General features: G+C 40.4%; 1 protein-coding gene across 2 annotated transcripts in view; it reads left to right on the forward strand.

The window, feature by feature from the left end:
• The window catches only part of SLC22A23 (solute carrier family 22 member 23), a 174,862-nt gene that overhangs the window by 137,094 nt on the left and 12,481 nt on the right, over positions 1–25,287 (forward strand). The window contains exons 5-9 of one of the 2 annotated variants that reach the window (XM_065399714.1): positions 5,092–5,219; positions 12,721–12,816; positions 17,117–17,219; positions 21,126–21,358; positions 24,640–24,672. In XM_065399714.1, coding sequence (XP_065255786.1) covers positions 5,092–5,219; positions 12,721–12,816; positions 17,117–17,219; positions 21,126–21,358; positions 24,640–24,672 — 593 coding nt within the window. The remainder of the gene's footprint in view (positions 1–5,091; positions 5,220–12,720; positions 12,817–17,116; positions 17,220–21,125; positions 21,359–24,639; positions 24,673–25,287) is intronic. The other variant, XM_065399716.1, reaches the window with a different exon arrangement.

A 25,287-nucleotide genomic window follows, 5' to 3' on the forward strand; every position in this document is an offset into this window, starting at 1 on the left:
CATACAAACCAAATTCAATGGTATTCTGGGTAGATTGATGTTAGCCCAGTTCGTTCTCTATGGGCTGAGTGGAGGTCTCAATCAAGTCTGGCTTCAAATATCTTCTTTTGTTTTTGAATAAATGTTTTCATCCCCATCCCGGCAATACCACATTTACTATGGCATCAGTGGCACTGTCACGCCGGGCCCACACTTGGAAGGGGTCCATCACAACCACATGGGGGCCCACAAATATATTTGGCGCCCGGCCCACAAAAGGTTGATCCAGCAATTGAAAGAAAATGGAAACATTTCCTATTTTGTTTGTGTTGTGAAAAGATGTTGGCAGAGCAGCTGCTTATAAACATTCCTTTATTATCCTAATTTAAGCCAATGCAAGGAGATACAATTGTAGTGAACTAGAGACGTGAAATCAGGCTTGGGGGCTAACTTCTCTGTTTTGTTTGCTTGCTTTTTTTTCATTTGTTTGCCTTTTTTGCTTTCAAGTTTCCCATCATGCTGCCTAAAGTTTGGAAGTCAGAGCTGCAAAAATCCCACCTCTGTGTGTGTGTGTGTGTGTGTGTGTGTGTACGCCACAAGTCTGACTAGTCCCTATGTGAGTTCACACAACCGAAATCGAAACAGGTAAAAGAAAAGTAAAATGCATTAAATATTTAAAAGAGAATTTTAACTTAATATGTTGTTTAATCGCCTGGAGTTGAGACAGAGCAATTAGGGAAGTTTATTTGAGGACCTCAAGATGCATTTAATCCCTGATTTTTTATGTCAGAATTTTTGGTGTCTTCCATTTCCTGCTGTTGCTCATCAGACTGAGCAATTAGAGCAACTGGAAGTCTTTTGCCTTTGGGCTCGAGCATGTCCAGTGCTGGAATCGTACAGAAGCTATAGGGGAATGAGACTTTTTCCCCCCCATTTGTTCCTGAATGACCAAAACAAAGATCTTGGCGGACTGGAAATCCTTTACCCTCTCCTCTCCACTCTTCTTTTTCCAGTTTATGTCCCTGACAGGCTGCACAGGTTGGAAGCTGTAGCCTGTCCAGTCTTTGAAATATTTTTTTTTCTGAATCATCTTACTCCAAAAGGAAGTGTTCAGTTAAGGTTAGATGTGTTAGACCCCAATCCTGCAATTGTTAGTGCACAGGCAGATTGTCCACACGGAGGCTCCATGCAGCAGTCCGCCTGCATGCTATTACTTATTGGGTTGGAGCCTCATATAGGAAAATATCACCTTTGTACAGTAGGTGAGAAGATACTTACACAGGTATTGAGGAAGTGAGTGTCTCTGAAGAGGTGTGTGTGTGTATGATTTTTAAAACCTCAGCCCTGAAGATTTTCCTGTGCTTGCCAAATATATATGCCAGCTGTCTTACTATGGCTAAGACTGCCTCAGGGCTTATTCATCTTTCAGTGCCCAGGCCTATTTTGCTGTGGCAGCTGCTGAGAAACACTGCCTGCCTTCTGACAACGGGGCTGTTCTGCCCAGTAGGCTGTAGGCCAGCTGGTGAGTGCTCCCTGCTCTTCTTGCCTCCACCCCTCTTTGGTGTAAGCAGAATAGAGCACAGCGTGGTTTGGCTCCAGGAGAAGGATGGTGACCAGCTGCTCAGTAAAATGGTGGCAACAGCCCCTAGCCCAGCTCTGCAGGGTGTTGCATGATTGTATGCCCAAATACGGTGATTTGGCTGGGCAGCCAGCTAGCCACTTTCTAGTACAGTCACCCCATTTTCATACATAATTGCCTGCACTGTGTACACAAAATGGGTATCTCTTTTTAAACCGTCTGACCCTGACTGTTATTTTTAGGTTTTTCCCTTGTGTCCTAACTTTTCTCTCCCCAATTGCCACTATACTCTTCCTTTCTACCTTCTTTCATCCTCTCCCTCCCTTCTGTTTCTAACTCCCTCTTTACTAACATCGTGTTTATTCACCACCCCAATGATCTCCTTAACACTGGGGCTCTCCCCTTCCAAATGTGCGTGAGGGCTACGTTGTGGAGGGTGAGCAGGAGCCTGAGTGACTGAAACTTTCACCCCTCCTTTTCTTGAAGTCAGTGGAACTACTCACATATGTAAAGTTAAACTAAGTGTTTGCAGGATCAGGCCCCACATGTGGGTGAGTTGACACTCAGCCTTCCTTTTCAGTTACATTATTCAGAAAACATACATGATTGATGGGTAGGGTGAGTGGGAATAGTTTACTTGTCTGTCCTTTGGACTGTGAGCCGCACAAGGCAAGGAAACTGCCCTCTTCTCTGATGGAGCGCTCCTAAACCGTTGTAGCCACTATTAGAAAGAATTATTGAAAATAAATAATAATCCATGATGCAGCATGGAAAGATTGGGACAAAAAACAATGCTATGATACTTGTAAGGAATTTCTACCATGGAAACCATCTTCAGAACCATTAACACAATCCTTTTCCAGCAGTTGCTGTACAAATAGCACTTTGCTATCAAAGGTTTCTGGTGACTTTTGTTCAGTTACTAAGCAGACTGTTCCAAAGGACCATTAGAGTAGCTATTGCTGCCAGCTATCAAGGGCAAAATATTGGATGGTGTGTTGCATTCAGTGACTTTTTTTTTTTTGAGTCGATTTGCAAAATGTGCCATTTCCACAACAATATGTTCTGCTAGAAAATTTGCTGAGGCAGACACATGATATCAATGCAGTATAATGAGCTGTCAAGGGGAACGGCTCTCCTATTTGCAGTACTTACTTACTGTTCTTTGACACATTGGATTGCAGGTCAGTTTTCCTTTTCATTCTCCTTATTTTAATGCATAAAATCAATATGCCTTTTTCTTCATCTAGGATTGCATTCAAGCCAAGGGTGATGTCTTGACCGTATTAACCTGAAGAGATGGCTGTTCAATGGTTCAGCTGCCTTTACTCCATTCCTTTGTCACCCTGCCCCCTCACATACATGAGACTGCATTGGTGACAAAGGTCACTGCACTGTGGTGGAATTTCTGATTAGTATAACTTGATTTTATAATGCATCTGTTACACAAACTGTGTCATCAGATGCCCTAGAGGATTAAATATACCTACTGAGTCAAAGGGAAAGAGAAATTGAGGCCTACACAAGGGAGAAGACCGCAAATCTTGTGGACCTATTTCAACTGTGTGTTTTGTAAAGTTCCACACATGCCTGTTTGGCTCAGTATGAAAATAAATGGATTTGAAAATATAGAGGTTAATCAATTAAGACAGAGATTTAGGGTGAACGTCTACATTTAATGGAAATAAATGAGAACTCTATGAAAAATATATATTTAAGGAGAACCACCCCAAAATGTTGTGTTAATGGTACAAAATTGTGTGTTTTGTATCGCAGCATATGAGCCCTTTCGTGATTATTGCTTAAACATGTATCTGATCAAATGCTTCTTAGTTGCTCCTTATTGGATATAGGTCGTGGGGCAGCAGGTCGGATCAGGGACATAGCTGACAGCAAGGGTTTTTTGTTGTTGTTGTTTTTTAATGACATGCACACCAGCTGCCTCTTAGTTCCTGATTTATCAGAGCTTTCATATGTGAACTAGTAATTTCTGACGACATCTACTACTAATCAGTGTTAAGCCTGCATCTCTTAAACAGCCTACCCTTCATCAGACAATCTGTTAGCTCTCCAAACTCGCACAAGTCTTACTTTTAGACTTGGTTAGATATTAATAGATTTTTAAGGCCAGGCAGTACCCATAGATAATCTGCTCTGACCTCCTTTATAGTACATGCTGCTGTATGCAGGTAAAACTGATATTTTTCATATATTCTGTTCTTTCTTGAGGTACAATGTTAATCAGATTTCTATGAACTCATATCCACATTGCTCCTTTGAAGTTCATATCAAAGGTGGATGTTTTCCCCTGTTGCTCATCCACCACCCTCAGGAATAATGAATGGCGTATTAAGCGTATATGGTGTGTCCTCTGACACTCTCGCTATTAAATCAGAAGTAAGTGTTTGAAGTTCCCCTACATGGTTCAGCACTGTTTCCTGTGAGGTTTATATTCAAAGTGGCATTCCATTTTACTTGACTTAATTCCATATTTGATATTATTGTACAGAGGAATATCCCATATGGGGTATTTTTATGCAGCATATCACACAAATAAAGCAATATTATTTTCACTATAGGGGGCTTTCGTCGTAACAAAATTGAACATAGTGTTAAGCTACTTATTACATATTTATCCATACTAGGAATATACATATCACTGCTCTGTCAAAATACCTTAAAATCTGTTTATGAAGCTGGACATTTTTGACTTCTAGGGGAAAAAATAGTGTTTTGCAGATAATTTTAAACAATCTGCCTTAAAACAAAATCAACATTGTGTTGTAATCATAAACCAGTTCAATAGGGTATTTTCCACCTCCAGCTTCAAAAAACTTGCAGTCACTTCCTTAACTAGAGCGCTGGGTGAGAATTGCCATTTGGAAACTGTCCCACTCTTTTACTCGGTTGGCAGCTGGTGGCTTTTGCTGACCGTGCTTCCTAGGGCTTTCCTACATGGCCAGTTAGTGTGCGGTAGGCAAGCCAGGGTGTGAATCTACAGCGCGCCAGCTTGCAGCTCTCTAACTCAGCATGTGGATACTTCAACAGCCACGCTCCAGGACTTTCACTGCGCTGTATCAGTCTCCACACAGAGTTAGCACATGCGAAACTGGAGCACTGTAGATTCACACCCTGACTTGCCACACACTAACTCACCATGTAGACAAGTCTCCCCAACTCTTTCATACGTTGTACTAATGCGCACAATCCTGTTACCCTGCCTTATTTTGTTTTATACGACCCCAAAAGACGTGATGCAACAGGAATTGGTCTCTATGTGCATCTGTATAAAAGAAAACATGGTGGGAGGGTGAGATATTAAATACCCCTGGATAGTTTATATAGTGGGAATCTTACCCTTTGTTTTTGCACTGTTTACAAAAAGCATCCTTTTCTCAAATGTTCAGGCAATTCTTACTTTACCATTTCCATGTTATTACTTTATTCTCAAATAGTGTAAGTCGACAAATGCAGTTGCCTCTCATTGATAGATCCTTGGAAGCATCCACTAACACATTTTGTATCTCTTGAAGTATTTTCCCGGAGTCCCTTCGGTGGCTGATGGCTACACAACAATTTGAGGCAGCCAAGAAACTTATTCTTCACTTCACTAACAAGAACGAGATGAACGTTGAAAGTGATATCAAAGGAGTGATGCCCGGTGAGTAGGTTTGCCCAACAAGTCAGGCAGTGGAAGTCCAGACATATGAATTGCTTTGTTTTTTGCAAGTATTCATGTGGCATAACTGCCCCGGATTAAATAATCAAGCCACCGTCTGTAAAATTACCCTATTTATTCATTCATTTATTTTACAATTGTTGAAATACAGTCCTGAACTCAGTAGCTGTGTTTAAATTACTCTGCTTATTGGATAGTCCTAGCAGTTACATTATTTCTCATTTTTCAGTGCAATATGTTTTTAGAGATGTCTCTCAATACATTTCACCATGGCTAGAGAGACCACCATTAGCCTTTTTCTATTAGCCTTTGTCTATAAATGAGATTATGCTCTTCAGAACACATTAATTTATTCATATTGAAAAGTGGCAGCAGCCAAGCAACAAATTCTAAGTAATATCCATTAAGCAGATCTAAAAATAGTCCCAATTTCTTTCCATTTCTTAAAATCTTACTTTGCTAGTCATTTCACTTTCCTTTTTAAGTCACTTTGAATTTTTAAGACAGTTTCCTGGTGATGGTCAAGGTAGCTTTTGTTGGAAATTTAAACCTGGTTGGCTGGTTGCTTGAAGCTTTTAAGAAAAGCAGACTATTATTGTCGCTAAGATTGTTATTGACATGGTGATGTTATTGTCCTTCAGAGTGTTTCAGAAAGTGAAGGGCTTTATATGGCTCTGTCTGTGTACAATTATAACAAAGAAGAAAATTTTTCTGAAGCTCCTCCATCTCTGTTGTTGCACCTGTCAAATTCTTGTGAAGCTCCCCTTTACTCTTCAAAGCACTGGCAGTGCCCAGAAATACTCTTAGAATGTCCCTTAGAATCAGTATCTGAACAGTCACCCAGAAGCCAGCTAGTACATTTTTTCAGTGTACTTTTATGGCTTAACTGTTCTTCGGTTAAGTCTGCTCTCACTGCCCATCACTATGAATTAGTGCATTTCACCCCAGTACAGAAAACTCATTCAATACCTCATGAGCAACTGAAATCCCAATTAAACCCTTAACATGGGAATAGATTAATCCATAGGTTCTTGCGATGGCCTTCTCTGCACTCAGGTGAATTTCACCCACAGAGTGAAAAATGTCGCTATTGCACCAGAAGCTAATAGACTAAATGATACTCTTATCCTCAATATTTGTACATTAAAAATTGAAATCCTAGCCAGATGTTTGCTTCATCTTGGTATTTATACCAAGTGGTCTGTTATGTGCTGAGTATGGCCCAATCTACTCTGTTGTGATGCTTATTAGATTATAATATTGTTTTATGTATATATTGTGGTAAACTGTCAATATATATTCAATTTTAGATTACAGTATGTGTATGTAAATTATATGAAATATTAAAACTACATTAAAAATGTTATTTAGGACTTAGGTTTTAAAATCAAGTATTAGAAAGTTAGGAAATACATTTGGCAACCTGAATTCTCCCTCATGGGCATCCAACCTGGTGAGTGAATGGGACAGGATAAAGTCTGTGATTCACAACTTAGCTCCTCTGGCACAATGGAACTTTCTATAATAAGGCTAAAGCTCTCCTGTGCAGGAGAGAGAACTTTCTTGGGGGCTGGTCCAAAACTGTGGAATCAACTCCCCCAGGAATTAAGGACCATCACAGATCTCATCACCAAATGCAAGGGGCATTTTTTTTTTTTTACCTTGCCTTCGCTAACCTAAACATATAGCAGTGAGTGTGTATATATTATTGAAAACAAAACAAAAAACCACACAACTTCCAAAACAAAATACATGCTAGATCAGGGGTCAGCAACCTTTCAGAAGCGTTGTGCCGAGTCTTCATTTAGTCACTCTGATTTAAGGTTTCGTGTGCCAGTCATACATTTTAATGTTTTTAGAAGGTCTCTTTCTATAAGTCTATAATATATAACGAAACTATTGTTGTATGTAAAGTAAATAAGGTTTTTAAAATGTTTAAGAAGCTTCATTTAAAATTCAATTAAAATGCAGAACCCCCTGGACGGGTGGCCAGGACCCGGGCAGTGTGAGTGCCACTGAAAATCAGCTCGCGTGCCACCTTCGGCACGCATGCCATAGGTTGCCTACCCCTGTGATAGATCTTCCTCGTGTTGCTTAATGCACTGCTGGAAGGTGCTCAGATACTATACTGAAGAGGGTAGCCTGAGAACCTATATAGAATAGAATATCATGTCCTATGGAAAATATAATATGTGATCATGTAATTTAAAAACTGTATCATAATGCATACACACAAGGGGGGTCAAATTAAAGGCACACGGGCAACTTTAAAATCAGCATATCCAAACTTTATACTACAGATGCTCCTTGGGTTACACAAACCCGACTTGCACAAATCCGGACTTATGGAAAAAGTTCTGTACGCTTTTTTTTTTTTGGCGTAATTGTCGGGTATACATTCCCGATTTACGCAAAATTTGACTTACGCAAGGCGTTCTGGAACGGAACGCTTACGTAAGTCGGGGAGCATCTGTATTTGAATTTGCAACCTAAATAACCTTTTTTAACTGTGGTGGAAGGGCTGATTTGTGTGTTTAATTTTTGTATGTTTACAATTTGTATTCAGTTTAGAGAGCTGCATTGACTTGAAATCCTTTATTCATCTTGTATTGTGTGATATGGCATAGGGCTAAGGCATTATATTAATTAAAAACACGGTTATTTTTAATATAATATCCTGGTGGATTTTTTAAAAGGAAAAAGGTTAAAACAAATTCTGTCACATACAACTTGTGACAGACCCAGACCAGTGGGGTACAGGAGTCTGGTAGAGGGCAAATATACTGGTCACTGGATGAGTAGTTTTCTGTTCCCTGAGTGACCAGAGCAGGGGCTGCACTAGAGTAATCAGGAACCTGCTAGAACCAGTTAAGGCAGACAGGCTAATTAGGACACCTGGAGCCAATTAAGAAGAAGCTGCTATAATCAATTAAGGCAAGCTAATCAGGGCACCTGGGTTTTAAAAGGAGCTCACTTCAGTTTGTGGTGCGAGTGTGAGGAGCTGGGAGCAAAAGGCGCAAGGAGCTGAGAGTGAGAGGGTGTGCTGCTGGAGGACTGAGGAGCACAAGCGTTATCAGACACCAGGAGGAAGGTCCTGTGGTGAGAATAAGGAAGGTGTTTGGAGGAGGCCATGGGGAAGTAGCCCAGGGAGTTGTAGCTGTCATGCAGCTGTTACAGGAGGCACTATAGACAGCTGCAGTCCACAGGGCCCTGGGCTGGAACCCCACATTTCACTGACCTGCAACTGAGTTGGTATAATTGTGGTATTATAGATCTGCAGCTTTGTAGTAACCTAGATGTCCCAATGTCTCCACAGAGGCCACTGAAAGAGCTGGAACGTGGCAGTTGCTGCTACTATAGGAGTATTAGCATTTTTCCAACATCCTCCAGCACTGTCTGTGATGCTTCCCAAGTATTTGAAAGTTGCCGCTTGCTTGATATCAATCCTGACATGTTAATGCTGAGCTGGCTGTAATGGAGGCTGCTTGTTGATAATGGGCAGGGACTTAGTTTTTTCTGGATTAATAACCAGCACAATGTGTGTTGCTTCTTGCCAGAAGAGAGTGGCTCTTAGCTGCAGCGATTCACCAGACTGAGCCAGGGAGATGTCATTAGTGTAATTCGCTGTCTCAAAACAAACTGACGTTCAGCTCGACACCACCGAGAGTGCCTCATCAACCTTATCCATCAGCCAGTCAGTGGCAATGTTGAGCAATGATGGTGACAAGATGCAGCCTTGCCAAACTTCTGTGGGAAATACGGACCCATGCCGTGTATCTGCCACTGATGCAAACACAGCTTTCTGTTCCATTCTAGGGCTCCTCTGTCAATGACAGTCTCTTCCCAGGAATGCTGTATCACCTCATGACATCCCACAAACTTGCTCGATGCACTGACACAGAGACCTGACAGAAGTCTATAAAAAGTGCTGCGCATGGCTTACTAAATTCAGCCATCTTCTCAAAAAGCTGTCTCCAGGTAAAGATCTGGCTGAAAGTGGAGGGACCAGGTCTGAAACTGCACTGAGTATCCCAGCCTTTGCCCCACAGTGCATCGCTGATTCGAGACACAAACTCAGAAGCAAAGACATTCCCTGGGACCAACAACAGTGTAATACTTCTAGCTGCTACAATTGGCCGTATCCCCATGTTTGGCCAGAGGCAGAATAACACCCTTCTTCTAGTCATTGAGGATGATGTTAGCGTGTTAGATGGTCTGGAAGAATATGAAGCTGTGGCACAATACTCTCCTCTGTTACCCTACAGGGTCGGTGCGTTCACATAGTGAGGGTGTTTCTACTGAAGCTGACTGACCACCCTGTGACAATCCGCTCAAGTGTCCTTGAAGCTGAAAAGGTCAAGGGTTTGTGTCTGCCACTGGGGCAAAAATGACCAATGAAAACCTGGTCATCAGTGCAAAAGGGCCATCCTGGTATCTTGCATGTTGGCAGCAAATGAGGAAAGCAGATGCTTCTGCTTTATGTTTTAAGTGTCGAGTGAAGGATGGGCGATAAGCTTGTACTTGTACACAACAGGTGTCGGGGGCAGCGTCTCAATATTGGTGCAGAAATTCCATATTTTCATTTTTCTTATTGTTGAGCTGTCCGCCAGTCTATTTTAACTGCCTTGTGTCTTCCAGCGGAAAAGACAGTGTATAGCTTTGCTTTAGCTAGGATCCCATTGTCTCTCAATATTCTGACTCACTATATTATCACACATAGCCCTGTGTGACAGAATTACACAATACATCTAAATGATAGACTGCTTCCGTAGGTCCCTAGCAATGAAAATGTGAAGCAATCTGCAGCTGGAAAACCCACTGTAATTCTGCTTGTATGTTTCCATCAAATTAATATGTGCAACACAACAGATCATTACAGCAACTACTTTAGTCACAGAAATGCCCTGAGGAAGATCGTGAATGCTGATTCTTTATTATGGAGCTTATAAGTGGGCGAACTAGTTTTCGGGTGGAGGGGGAAACTCCTTGGACTTGAATTTCAGTCCAAACAGTGAACAGATTCTGAGCCCTTTGTAAATTTCATGTTGTTCACACTACTTGGTGCAAGTCCTCATCTATCCACTTGCTGATGACACTGCGACTCAAACTGCCTCAGTGTGCGCCTGAACCAAAGCCTATTGAAGTCAATGGGAAGATGGACCACATGATGAAAAAAAGTAAGGGGCAGAAGAATTAGAACCCCCTGGAAATTCACACAATAGAGCCCCTCGGGTGAATTAACCTCTTAAAGGGTCTCTCTGAAGGAATAAATGGAATGATTTGACAGTAGTCCCATCCACACCTGTAAAGGTACGCAGTCAGGGCAGCAAAACCTCATATAAGGTACATCTGCCCCAGAGCTGGAGGCATAATTTCCAGCTTGGGTAAACATATGCATTCTTTGATCACGCTATGTAGCTACGGCAGCACGAGGGGCTAGCCGCCCAACTATGAAACTAGGGTTGGCTATCCCATTCCGCCACTCAGACAGTTGTGGTTATGCTTCTATTTTTATCATGCTAGCTCAATCAGAGCTAGTGTGGGTATATGTACACAAGCTGGAAATTATACCTCCAGCTCCAGTGTAGACTTAGCCATAATCAACAGTGTCAAAAGCAGCTGAAAAGTCTAGGTACATTGGCAAAGACATCTGATCCTAAGTTATCAGTAGGAGGACAACCTTAACCAACAAGACCAGCACAGTCTCACGGCCATAACTGCACCAAAAAACAAACTAATGAGGAAAAACAAGCTTATCTGATGACTCGAGATGACTGCAAATTTGCATTGCTCCAACCTTCTCAGTAGCCTTGCACAGAGAGGTAATGTGGTGTTCGTTATAAGCTATACTTTTCTAAGAGACCGAATAAAGGAGAAAACTCCTCCTCTTCTGGTATTTTTATTTTTCATTGCTTAACAGCCACCTTGTTTTTTGCCAGGAACAGTTTGTTTCATGAAGATATTTTGCCCTTACAAATCATATTGTCACCACCAATTAGACACCAAAGCATACTAATTAGAGTTGATTTGAAAAATGAAAAACTAGTTCACAAAGAATTTGAAATTTCTAAGTTCTTTTCATTTCAAACTTCATAATCACCCCTTTTTATTGATTTTTTTTTTTTTAAATCAAAAAAACATTATCGACATTTTTGTTTACTAAAAACCTGTTTTTATACATGGAATATCTCTAAGCATGGTGATAACATTTTTATAATTTTGATAAACGTTTATTAAAATGTAACCTTTTTTCACAATAAAGGAATATTGTGACAGTGTTGACAGGAAAAATTTTGCATTCAAAGAAGTAAATTTTTTATGGGAAAATCTTCCACCAGAACTAATCCAAGTGTTTCCTTTGGTGAGGCATACAAACAACCTGCATTTCAGGGTAGCTAAAAGACAAGTTGTTTTTAACCAAAGAAGGCTGTAAATCACAAGGAAGCATATTGATGACAGATCATCTTGAGGAAGGAGGAGAGGAACGGTTTGTTGAGGGATTTTGAAGTCACAAAACTCCATTCTGCCTGTACATTATTAAAGGATTGTATTCATTTTAAATAGTTTGTATATTGTGGTGATAGGATACACTCTCTACACTTGAGACAAAGGGCCAGATCCTCAGCTCATGTAAATCAGCATAACTCCATTGAAGTCACTAGAAGTGCACTGATTTACACCATGTCAGGATCTAGACCATTATTTACAGTTAAGTAAAAGGTGACTACATCACTGTTTTAGTTTATGCTCTGCTATGGGCTACTTGAAAGTCTATACTGGTAAATGTCTTAGTTTCAGACCTGATGCTTCCATGGAAACCTGCCTTTGTGTGTGTTTCTTTTTTTTTTTTTTTTTTTTTTTTTTTTTTTGTATATGGTGACGGAGACACTTTTGTAAATTCCTTGATTAAAAAATAACTACTTGACCAGACTGAATAACAAAAGTCCCTTCTTTACTTATCTCTGAATGAAAATCTAATCTGGAATGCCTCTCTTGACATTCAGGAGGCAGATGTTCATTTCCAAGATATGGCCAATCAGCATAAGAGAGTTGAAAAAATACTTAAAGTGTACAGGGAAAAAATGCAGATAGCAGAGAGTGAGTAATCCAATTCGAAATGAGAACTTCCAGGGAGTTCCATGTGACGCCGAAAAATAGGTGAAATTTGCAGCCTATTTCTAAATCACAGGAGCAGAATTGCTTCTGAAATAATATGTATTCCTTAGTCCATTCAGATGTATTACTATGATGATATAATGATGACAAATGCTGTATGTCAGTATAGTTCCATATGTGCTATTTGGTTGTTTTTCAGTTGTAGGAAGCTACATTTAAAAAATAAAAATAAAAATTAAAATAAGCGTGCAAAGTCAAACACTCAAAAGTTAGGAATAGATTGCCTGTGCAGCCTTAATTTGGCCTCCTTGTGTTTGTGCTATGAAACAATCTTTAATTACATGATCACAAGTTATTTTTTCCACAGGACCCTTGCCTTCCTCAGAGCACAGGATGGACGATTCTCCTGGAATGAAGCTGTTGTCTGTAGGATCCCTACCTCATTTGTTGCAGAAGTTGGAAGGTGTGTAGTGAATGAGGCAGAGGATTGCAGGAGGAGAAAGAACAGTGTCATGATTAAGGCATCTAAATGCTGCCCTGGAGCATTGGATTCTATCCCTGTCTCTGCCACAGAGTTCCTCTGTGATTCTGGCCATGTCACTTAAACCAAACTTTTCACTGGTGGCCATTAATTGTGTTCCTCATTTTCTGGGTGCCTGGCTTGATACCCTGGGGTCCGATTTACAGATGAGCTGAGCATTATCAGCTGTAGCTTAAGTTAATGGGAGCTATGATTTGAACATGTAATGTGCTATATAATGCTAAGTACTCTGAAAAATCAAGGCCTAAGTTTTTTCCAGTGGGGCACCAAAAATGGTGGATATCTTTGACAATTTCAGCCTAAAACTCTGTGCTTCAGTTTCCCATCCATAAAATGGGGGTGATAATACCCCTAGGCTCACTGAAAAGTTGTAAAGATAATTTCATTCATCTTTGTGAAGAGTTCAGGTGCTCTGGTGAGAGCACCATAGAAATGCCCACAAGGAAACTAATAATTCTGTATTCAATACAGGGTTTGGATGATGTGCATGAAATAAGGCCTAAGGCCACACATTGAACAAGGAGGATTAAAAATAAATATTAAATAACCCCCCCCCCCCCCCGCCCCATTCACAGCATAAAGAGAAAATCTTGTGGAAAAAAATAGCATGTGATCCTGTAATTAAAGACTGTATCATAATGCATACACGCAAGGGGACTGAATTAAGGTTGCAAGTGAAACCTTTAATCTGGCACTTCCTAACGTGTATTTGGAACCTTAATGTTCTTTAACATTGATTTTAAAAAATGTAATTTACTACAGATGGGCATCATGGGCTAATAAAATTAATACAGGATAGGGAGTCAGGAACCCTTGAGTTGTAATCCTATCTCTGCCACTGACTGGCTGTTTGGTGAGCAGATTACTTTCCCTCTCTGTGCCTCAGATCTCCCTCCTGCAAAATGGGTGTTGTGAGGATTAGTTCTCTGTAAAAATACTTTGATAGTGAAAAGAGCTGTGAAAGTGTTTAAATGTTATTGCTACTAACATTTGAAAGTGTAAGGTATGCATGTCCCCCTCCAGGGCTCTAGAATCAAACCATGCCCATGGACTACAGGTGGTTTTGAATGTCCTTTTGCTGGGCTTTGGTTAACGAGCTTTGCTTCTTTCTCTTTGTCACAAGGCAGAAGGGAAGAGGTAGGTTAAAAGCATTATAGATTTTGGGTTGGTAATAATGGGCTCAAGTTAGTTTCATCTGAAAGCAGCACGTCTGAAATGCAGAGAATCCCATGAAAATTCAACAGCTTCAAAGTTTGTACAGAGGAATCGGAGGCTGATTTATTTTTTTTCATGAGGCCGTTATAGTTCCTAATGAATAGTTCTAGTTTCCACTGAAGTTATAAAGAGCTTCCTTGTTCATCATTTTCCTGCTCTTTCCCTGAGTGGAAATGTTACAAATAGTGATGCTGTGGAGGACAGGAAGGCATATAATGGGGCTGTGAGTGATGAGTAAAGGAAGCTTCATACCCAACATCTTAATGAAGCAATAAAAACTGAAATGTTAAATGCAGGTTGTTTTTAATTGGGGAAATCCAGTGCAGAATCATCAAGTAAATATCTGTGTTTATTCTGTTGCAATACACCTATGATAGTAATGGCTTTTTACAATCTGTGATCTCCAATACCAGCTTGTTGGTTTCTGGTTGATTTTAAGATGACATTGACCTATACAACTTAAATGATCTGGGATCTACTTAAGTAACAGACCAGTCATACTCAGACCTCAGTGATTCAGGAGCCAAATTAGCGATCAACATTACCCCAAAAAGCCACAATAGTGTAAATTAAACCGTATGAAAGGGATATATAAAATGTTATCAACTACAATTGGTTAATAACGTAGTAAAAGCATTCTGATTGGTTAATAACTTAGATTGGTTAATAATTTAAATCACACAAGGTTTTCATATCATGTGCTGCAAAGAGCCACAGGAGACACATTAAAGAGCCACTTGCGGCTCGAGATCCTCAGTCTGAGTATCACTGTAATAGACCATCGCTATCCCCATGACATACTACTACACTTAGTCAGTCGAGGCACCTTAGATAGAGCCTTGTTGGTATAAAAGAGAGGGGCTACAGGCAGGCTGTTCTTCTTCAGGACTTAGTAAATCGGTTTGTTTATGTATTTTTAAGAGTTTGCCAAGGGCTCCTAGAGTTCAGGAGGGGTACTTTTTTGTTTACTGTAGTATAAACTTAAATGGGAAGTCAATACTGTAGTTGGAGAGTCTTTGCAGGCTGGGTAGCTAATCTGTTGCTATCAATTAGAGCTTGAATGTAAATCAACCTTGCTCTCTACTTGGAGAATACCTGGTTATAAATATGAACTATGCAGGGGAGGAAAATGTAAAAATAATAGAGTGGGAAAGGGTAGATGACTTTGAAGCTTACTGAGAGTATTTCATTTGTTTGCAATCCAGTGACTGTAACCTCTGCATCTGAAATTTTAGTGCTAATAGTCATTAGCACTAAAGTCTCATTTAGAGAGGATAACTGGCTGGGTTTGTGACTGGAGCATTTTACTGGGTGCTGTGCATATGCTCAGGTCTGCAGTTTGAGGTTGTCGGAGAAAACCTACTTCCACAAGGTTATGTGTTCAGATGGTGCAACCACATCTGGAATATATTGCTGGGTGTCCTCATCATAACAAACCAGAGAGAGTTCGGAGAAAAACAACAAAGTGGGAGGATTAGGAGAGTTTGAGAAGATTGATACATAAGGAAATATTGAAAGGATTGAGTACGTGTAGCATGGATGAGTGATGATTAATAAGGGAGATAATGGTCTACAAATATCTAAAGAGTGTAAAAATCAGGAATGGAGAGGAATTATTTGGGATGGCATAAGAGGTATGATTGAGTTAATATCATCCCATTAAGAGAGGCAAAATTTAAGCTAGAGATCCGCAAAAATATATTGATCCACTAAAACTCTAAAATAGTCTCCCAAAGAAAGAGGTGGGAAGTGCCTTTTGCTTGAGAAATTTAAAACTAGACTGGACAAAGCATTAAAAATGCACTGTAGGGAGCAATCCTGTACTAGCAGGGGACCATCTTTTTTCTTGTGTTTCTACAGAACCTAGCACACTCTGGTCCCTAGTTGCTAACGTAATACAAATAATTATTATGAATAATAATATGACCAACTTACTTTTTTCTGATCTCTGTATTTTGTGATTCTGTCATCTGGTGTGTTCTGCTGCATTTTGTGGATTAGCAATTGAAAGATTTCAAATGTAATTATGAGAACAGCGTGACAGCATCCTCATATCTCTTTCCTTTAAAATGTGTCTCATAGTTAATGTTTGAACTCTTGCCTAGTGTATCTGTGGGCAGTGAAGAACATGGATAATTAGATTACAAAATAGCATTTCTCTATTGGTGTGGGGGATTTTCCGTGCAAAAGATAGATTTTCCAGATAATAGCAGACAAGTCTGTTCTTTGTTTGTCCCTCTTCTCCCCCACCCCATTACCTTCATTTTCTTTACTTCCCCAGTGGTTTTCATTCATCTTCTTTTATCCTGAATCCCTTTAAAAGGTTGGGGAAGATGGAGGTACTAGAGACAGCCAGACTGTTAATATATGTATGAAGTGAGCTGATGCAAACTACTGTGGGAGGCTGGGTTGCAGTCTTATAAGCAGTCAGTATATATTGTGACTAGTCCAAGACTTTTTGGGTGACTTTTTGAATGCATAAATAGGGAAATCTTGAGTAGGAGTAGAGAGGTTATTTTACCTCTCTATTTGGCACTGATGGGACTATTCTGAACCCTCTCCAATTTATCAACAAAGAGTCACAAGAATGATTAAAGGATTAGAAAACAGTGTTGCTGATTAGGACTAAATACACCAGAACCTCTGCTAGTGTATCAGGCAACTTGACATCTCTCAAGGACCATCCATCTACATTCCATCCCTAACTCCCCAATTTTTATTTTTATTTTTGCATACATTTTTTAAATTGTGAGTAGCATTGGAATCTGCAGGGAGCCACATGCAGCCCTCCAAGACTGCAGAGAGGATCAACAACACATGGAAGGATAAGAGAAAAACAAATCAAGGAGTGAGTGAGTGTGTAGGGTGTGGCATCCCCAGAACTCTGAGACAGGAGGGGAGGAGAACCCTACTTTCCCTCTTCCCAGAACATCCAGAATAAAATCTGAAATCCACTGGCTACTCTGCTCCCCCACTACCAAGAGAATGACCTTCTGTTTTGTTTCAGAGCTGGAGAAGGAGCTTACCAGGAGGCCCAAGAAGGTCTGCATTGTTAAAGTGGTGGGAACCAGGAACCTGTGGAAAAACATTGTAGTATTGTGTGTGAACTCGTAAGTCCAACATATTCCTGTCAACTATGTTGAATGTTTTCTCTGTTGGTAAACTGAAAGTAGATGTGGACGGTGATGGAAATATGGAGGCTCTCCTGCCCCATTACAGGACCCTTAACCCAGTGTCTTAGAGAGCTGATCTTTGATAAGAAGAGTGAGCTCTACCAGAAGAGTGATCTCGTGTAGAAGCTTAAGGAAGTAGTCATCTGACATTTTAAGCTGTGGAGCAAAAAGCATAAGGTGCTTTCTTGGGAATGGTAGCTGTGCAAGTGCATTGTTGTGTCCGTGACCAACTGTATATTTCTGTCTTGCACAAACTTGCTACTCTGGATAGGATTTTCCGAATGACAAGAGCACAAGTTCATTGACTTTCACATGAATTCCACCCTCCCCTCCCAGTTTCAACAGGACTTGTGCTCCTAAGTCACTTAGGATACATCTACACAGAGTTTTAAAATCATGGTCGAGAGTCTCAGGCCCTGAGTCTACAGACTGGGGCTCATGCCACAGCGCTAAAAACAACTGTGCAGAGGTTTGGACTCAGCTGTAGCTCAGGCTCTGAAACCCAAGGAGAGGAGTGGGCTTTTGAGGCTGAGCTCCAGCCCAAGCTGCAACGTCTGCACTGCTGTTTTCAGCACCGTAGCACAAGCTCCAGTCTGTACACCTGGGCTCTGAGACTCAGTGCCACAGGGTTTAAAACACAGTGTAGATGTACCCATAGGTGCTTTTGAAAATCCCACTTTATACCTCCAATGGATAATGTCAAGGAAGCAGATCAATCCGAACTGCTTAATGTCTTTGGTGCATTCGATGGTGTCCTTTTTAAATTTAAACCAAATTGTTCAGTAGCTTCGTGTTGGGTCTTGTAAGTTTCTCTCAAGTGAGAGGTCAAGCTGTAGACTTCCATTATCCTGGATTAAAATTAATGGCTACCAGTTTAATTTGCATGTGTTAAATTATCTGGGAGGTAGAGGGGAGCAAGTGAGGTGAAAAGTCCAAGGATATTGCCATCTTATCCTGACTTTATTTCAAATAAAGCACAGGGGAAAGGAGGAAATAAGCACATATGGTTGATTTGAATGTAATCAATTGCAGAATTATAACACTGTTTGCATAATTTATCTACAATCTGTTTAACATTTTCTAAAATGTAATGGATTAATTTGGCAAAGGAAGAAGTTGCCTGGCAATAAATACTAAGCTGTGGCCTGTATAGCAGCTGACCATGATGTCCTGAAAATTGGACAAAAAGGACTTCAGTTCCTCCAAATCATTAAAGGGGTATACAGGGAAAGTGCACTTTCTCAAACACAGTAGTGTGACACCTACATTCTCAGGCCTCAAGCTGGCAAATATCTACATGAGTGAAGTTAAGCATGTGCTTAAGTGTTTGCAGGATCAGGCCGTGATTGAGAGTTATTTCACACAAAACTGGGAGAGCTTCTCAAGTGTGTAATAAAAGTAAATGTACGGTCTTGAAATCTATTTCAAAATTACCCTAACTACTTTTGAGGGTGTGGAAGGGAACAGGGGAAAGTGAGGGGGCAACGATAGTGGAGTTTCCTAGTATGTCAATTATATAAAGTGCCCATTTGGATCACCTGTGAGATTTTTAAATTGGGATGGAGTGGTGATAGTAAGACCAGAAATTGCCAAGAAAAATTATGTGTAGAAATATATGTTCCCTGCCCATAGTTGGAATTTCCACTTGATTTTAGGGCCCCAACCTGTAATCTTCACTCACATGAGACGTTAGTGACCTATGATTATGAATTGCGGCATTGGATCAACTGATCCTGCCTGGGTGAGGCCCATTGACTCTAAAGATCTGTCTGTGCTGAATCAGTTGCCTGATCAGCGCCTTAATTTACAGTGTCGGTTGGTGAAAGAAGTGGTGGGCTTTTAATAACCACTGCGGTGGCCTCATGCATTTTGGAGCAATTTTTTTGCTGCTAGACTGAGTTTATAGCTACAGTAACTCAAGTGGATTTATGAACATTGTCTCTGTATGAATTCCCCCCTCACCCCACCCCACTTTTAATTAGACTTGTTTGGAAATTCCCAAGACCAGAATAAAAGCAACACAAAGGATGATTTTTGGGCCATTGTCAGTGGAGAAGTTTTGCATTCTTTGAAGACTGTGAATCAAATTTGTGTTTATCAGGCAGATCTCAAGTTTATTTTAGGGAAAGAAGAGCCTATTTTTCATCATTATTATTATTATTATTATTTATTATTCCTCCTGCATCTGTCCTGAGATTCAGGCAGGTGTGAATTTTGGGGAAAATAAGACATTTCAGGGGAGAAAGGGGAAATTTTTTTCAGGGCACGTTGATTTATTTAAAAAAAAAAAAAAAAGGCAACTGTTTGAATCTCCTCAGAATTGTAGGATGTTAGAATAAATCCCGGGGATGTGGATTAAAGGGAAGAGCACAGGTAATAAATTGTATAATGAATTCATTTATCTCATGGGCCTTCCGTTTATCACATGGATATCATCTCTGCATATATTTGTGTAATATATTAGTGTTGTCTAGTTGCATATTAAATAGTGTTTGTAAGATAGCAAGCACCAGAGTTAAGACAGAAAATAAATTATGTACCGATTATTCTGTAGATTTCGGAAGCAAATGAAATTTTGTACAAGAATAAACAACTCCGTGTCCTGTAGTGCATTCTGTCAGTGTAAAACATGTCAATTCTGCAGTTCCAAAAGGTGCACGTTTCTATCTTGGCTTTCACTGTCTGCTATGCACAGGGCTGTCATTCATGTAGCTGTTATAAGTCCCCACTGTTTGTTTATTTAAAAAAACAAAAAAGCTTTCCATAGTTTGGTTTCCATAAAAATTGTTTCGAAATCCTGAAATTAAGTAGGATAGATGGTGTAACATACTAGCCATTCATTCTGGAGACCTAGGCCCAAATGTGGCTTAATGATGCAGATATGGAATGAATTTGGCAATATTTAGTCTGCTCCTTAGTTACTGTAGCAGGTCCACATTACCTAAATGCTACAGAATTTGCCACAGATATGAGGCCCTTTTCTGGGAGAGGTGTAGCACTAAAATACACCAGTAGCTCTGTCAGCGCATGAAATGATTTTACATTGCACTAAGGTCTGGCACTATCCAGATGAATCTCACCACACCCACCATTTATTTTTTTAATAAATATTTGAAACAGAGGAGAAATGGTCAATAGAGGAACCTGTTTTCATGTAAAAAATAAGTGGAAGAAATTGATACTGAAGTATGGCATGAATCACAATTCAAGCCATAGATTTTCTGTTTCATTACAGTCATAGTAACAAATTAAATACAGGTTCAGTATGTCACTTTAAATATTCATTTTAAAAGTTATTTTGGCAGCAGCACTACCTTGGGGAGTGAAGTTACTATCTATGGTGTGATCTGTTTTGTATTAAGCTTCCTTGCTGCCCAGCCATACAGCCCTTCTTCATAAAACTGATCACAGCAGAACTCATTCTAAAAGCCATGGGTCAGATGTTAGATCGTAACAGACGTCTATTAAATTAATCTGAAGGCAGCTTCTGATTGGTTTTCATGACTGATTTCAGGTTGCTTCCAATCACATAATAAAAATGTAATCTCACATGGCTTGATTTGGGAACTGCTGTGGCTTAGCGCCTATTAGAATCAGGTCAGTTGATCACAAGTCTTTTGGTTTGGTCAATTTTTGATCATTGTTTATTTGTATTACAGTAGAACCTTGAGGCCTCAAAGGAGATCCAGCCCCCAGTGGGCTCGGTGTTGTATAGGCTTAGTAAGAGAAGTCCCTGCCTCAAAGCGTTTGTTTTTCCCTTTTCTTTCCAGCTCCTTGTTGCATTGCAATATTTGCCTGCCTATTCAGAAGTGGTCTCCCATTGTCACTTTCTGTCTCCTCTAGGCTGACCGGGTTTGGGATACATCACTGCTTTGCAAAAAGCATGATGGGTCATGAAATGAAGAACTCGAACCCCCACCATTTCTATACAGACTACTATACCATGGCAGGGATTGCTCTGGCATCCTGCCTGGCTATGTGCCCAGTCGTTGGGTTTCTAGGGCGAAGAGGAGGACTGCTGCTGTTCATGATTCTCACAGCTCTGGCATCGCTTCTACAGTTAGGCCTTCTCAACTGTAAGTGAAGGCATAAGTGACTTGCACCTTGATACTGGTCAGAGAGCATTACCTTGCAAAGCTGCATGAGGCCTTGAATCAATGGCTGTTCTCAACTGACATATGGAAAAACACCTGTCTGTTGCAGAACAGAAGAGCAGTAAATCAGCTCTCTGTGGATGGTGCAGATTCACATGCTGTACAATCCCATCGAAAGCAATAGGGAATGTAAGTCACTGTAGATTTGGGCCCATTCTCTATACATATTCAACTACAATGAAACTCTTTTGTTCTCACTCCAATTTCCCCTTTATTCTTTCAGTTCATTGTTCTAGGTGCAGGGATTTATTCCTGTAGCAGAGCTCAGAGCTAGTCACCCACGCTGAGAAGAGTTAAAAACAGAGTGGATTTCAATCTCTGATGATGTGTCAAAATTGATTGTCTGGGTTTTAAAAGGGAAAAAAAAAAAATTTTGTTGTCTTAAGAGAATGCGTGGAAATGGCATACAATTTTTACCAGATTTTTTTTTTCTCCAAGGAGGCTCTAAAGGAAATTGGTTTCCCATTCTTGGTTCCCTCCTCTTTCTTAGATTTTCTGACCTGCAATGAGCCTGCTTAGGAAGTTGAATTGATTGATGGCAGAGTCCCAAAATTTCCATCCTCTTATAATTGCAAAAGAGGCAGTCTCTAGCAGAGACAAGAACAGTGAATACCAGGTCTGTGGGTTGATGCTGGATGGGTTCAGGTTGTTTCTGGTTTTGCCACTCTTATAAAAATAGTGTGTTTAAAAAAAAAAAAAAAAGGCGTGTGTCTGAACATCTGTCAAATTGCCTTTTGGAGAAAAAGCCAGAGGGGAACATGTCTCACTACTATAAAGTTATTGGGAGCAGACCCACCCAAACTGGAGGTGTGTTCTCTATCTCCTCCCTCCCCCTTGGTAAATTTGTGTGGCCACACATTGGCCATACACAGGTAGCAGTGTAATTAAGACATATGTATAGCACATGCATGTGTCTAAGTAATTATTGTCACACTGCCTGCTATGGAACACAGCTAAGAACACCAGTCTCAGGTCAGACTGCCAGAATACAGGGCATATACCCCAGACTGGTAGTTTAGTCTATCATAAGACTTAATCAAGCCAGTAACAAAAATGTGCTCCCAAAATACTGTATTACTTATTATGAAGCCAAAGATAGTTCTCTTTGGGACCTCTAGCCCCTTGTGCACCACCCAGACAAACCAGACTTCTGTGGTAAATGATTATTAAAACCAGAAATTGTATGTATTAACTTCCTCCAGTTCCATAAACCAGACACCCACCTGAGGTCAATATATACTTCAGGATCTTACCAAATAGCATGCTGCAGTCAATCTTTAGTAAACTAACTAAAGATTTTTTAATAAAAAAAAAGAAGAGTTATAAATGATTAGTGAATCATATACATTGCAGATGATGGCAGAGTTTGCAGATCAGGAGAATAGCAGTGATGTTAAATCTGCTATCTTGCAGTAAGTCTCCCTGGATCGCCCAAAAGATTGGGGGTCCTCAGTCCATGTTCAAAGCTTCCCTTTGTTAGAAATCATAGTCCAGAGATGTGAAGCAGGCAAGAGGCAAGGACATGATATCACAGTCTCCAATTTATACCCCCCAGTCCATGTACCTGCAAGGTTACTGGCACAAACATGGGAGTCAGGGATCACATGGTCTGTGTGCCCTGGCTGAGTCATGAGGCATCCATGGTCTACATATTCTCTGAGGCATAGGGAGGGGCCCTTTGGAAGAGTTGATTTTTCCTTAATGGTCCATCAGCCATGGCTCGCTGGTATTGATGTAAATCTGTTTTGTGGGTGTTACCCAGGAACACAATATGTTTGAGATGTAGCAAAGATTCATAACTTCACATACAGTGATACTACACGCATATAAACAGGGTAACATTGTTCAACAGATTACAACTTTTCCAATGACACCTTAAAAGGCGTGCTTTGCATAAGATTTATCACAATTGTGCAACAGTGTTGATACATCAATGGTTGCAACAGTCTTGATACATCAGTGGTAATATGTAAACATGGTCATCTTCCTTTTAAAACAGCGTCACAATAATACTCTGCATAATGATGAACTACAAAAAGCATGCCTTTGAAGAAACAGAATTATGATAGATTACAACTATTTCTAAATTATTTTTGTTCTGCTGTGTTCCATTCTTAACCTTGAAGATGGACATAGAGAATTAATGAGAATTAATGTCATGCCCATGTTAAACCCTTCTGTTCCCACCTGCTGAGAGCAACCGAAAGTCAACAAGAGGTGCAACTTATTGTCATTGCTGCACTTCTTAACGTATTGGGCTTTTCAGATGTGCCCCATCATATACTATTTGCCCTCCCATTTCTAAAAACTGCCCATACAAAAGTAGGAGGAAAAGGCAGCCTTGAACTCTGGAACAGCTTGTATCCTTCCACTGCGGTCTCTCCCCCTCAGTCACATCCCACCATCACTCCTTACAAGCAGTTAGGCAATGGTTTGAAGAGAAATGAATGGCCATGCTGTTTGTATAATTTGTTAAAGGTTGTGTGTCTGTGTCTGTGTATGCGTGTGTGTGTCTCTCGTAAGGCCTCAGTCAGGGATTTCCTTCCAGATTTCAGGGTTTCTCCTGAGTCAGAACTTCTCTAAGCTCTCTGGAGTAACGCAACTGCTAGGGTGTTCTGCCAGGCTCGCATAACTATTGTTCTGCTTTTTATGTAGCATTTTAGTGCCGGGTAGGAATGTGGGCCAAAAAGCAGCTTGTGAATAATTTTAAACACTGTAAACTCGCTTTGGATTTTGGCAAGGGAAAAAGATGTGTTTTAGCAACGCAGGGATGCTGATTGTAATCGTTTCCTTCTCTAACTAAAGCCCCTGTGGCCATTCCCTCAGGGTTACAGCAAAGCTTGACTGCAGTTTCTTTTCCGCCTTTTTTACCAACAAAGAGACTTTTGTTTAATTTCAGTGCTAATTCTGGTTCTTTTCAAATGATTTACCACTGTGCGTTTATTATCATCATCTCATTAGAATTCCGTCCTCCAGTTGGGAATAGGCCTGGAAATTGCATGCTGTGTCAAACTGGTTTTGAAAGACTATTCCAATCCAGTCGTGATGCTGAAAGGAAAGAGTATGGGGAGGAGGTGGAGGGCTGCAGTTTGGTTTGGTGTGGGGGGAGGGTGTTGTGTGTTTGTTTTTCACTTTGAATAAATCACATATTTAACTCTCTCTCTCTCATATTTTAATTTATCTTTTGCGGTCTGTGGATCCAGTGATCGGAAAATATAGTCAACTTCCAGACTCAGGTACTGTTTACAAATGTCTGTGCAGTGTTTTTGAACTGCTTGCACTCTGTGTGGGTGTATCTGAAAGGCCAGAGTCACTGAGGATACAGAGCCTGATTGCAGTAACTGCTAGTGTTCATGTGCAAGGTTGCTGTTGAGCTCAATGTCCTAGGACTCTTCTTGTAGAGCTAGCTGCTCATTTTTACAGGTCCTGTTCAATGCACCTGTGGGTCTGATCAGTTGCAATATAAGGATTTTTTCTGTAGGCCTGTGGTAGAGATGAGAACATTTTATTTGTATCTTCCTCTATTGCAGCATCTGCACTGTCTCAACCACAGAACTGTACTAGGTCATGATTAATTCTGGTTGTCTCCATACGGCTACCAGATTTGGGTGGGAAATGTCCAGTGCCTGAAAAATTGTTTGGAGACATTTCTTGAGCTTTACCACTTTGTGATGGCTGTTGATAACAAAGTTGGAGATTGTCTGTTTACTGCTATTTTTTGGAAATATGTTATGACATTTTTATTTATGTTTTGGGTAGTTGGTACATGGCTTATTAAATATTGATTTAAATAAATGTTGGGGTAGGAGACTCAAACTTGCATCTAAGGCGAATGAGTGACTTAATATGGT

This window comes from Emys orbicularis, chromosome 2 (genome assembly GCF_028017835.1).
Source record: "Emys orbicularis isolate rEmyOrb1 chromosome 2, rEmyOrb1.hap1, whole genome shotgun sequence".
Lineage (NCBI taxonomy): Eukaryota > Metazoa > Chordata > Testudines > Emydidae > Emys > Emys orbicularis.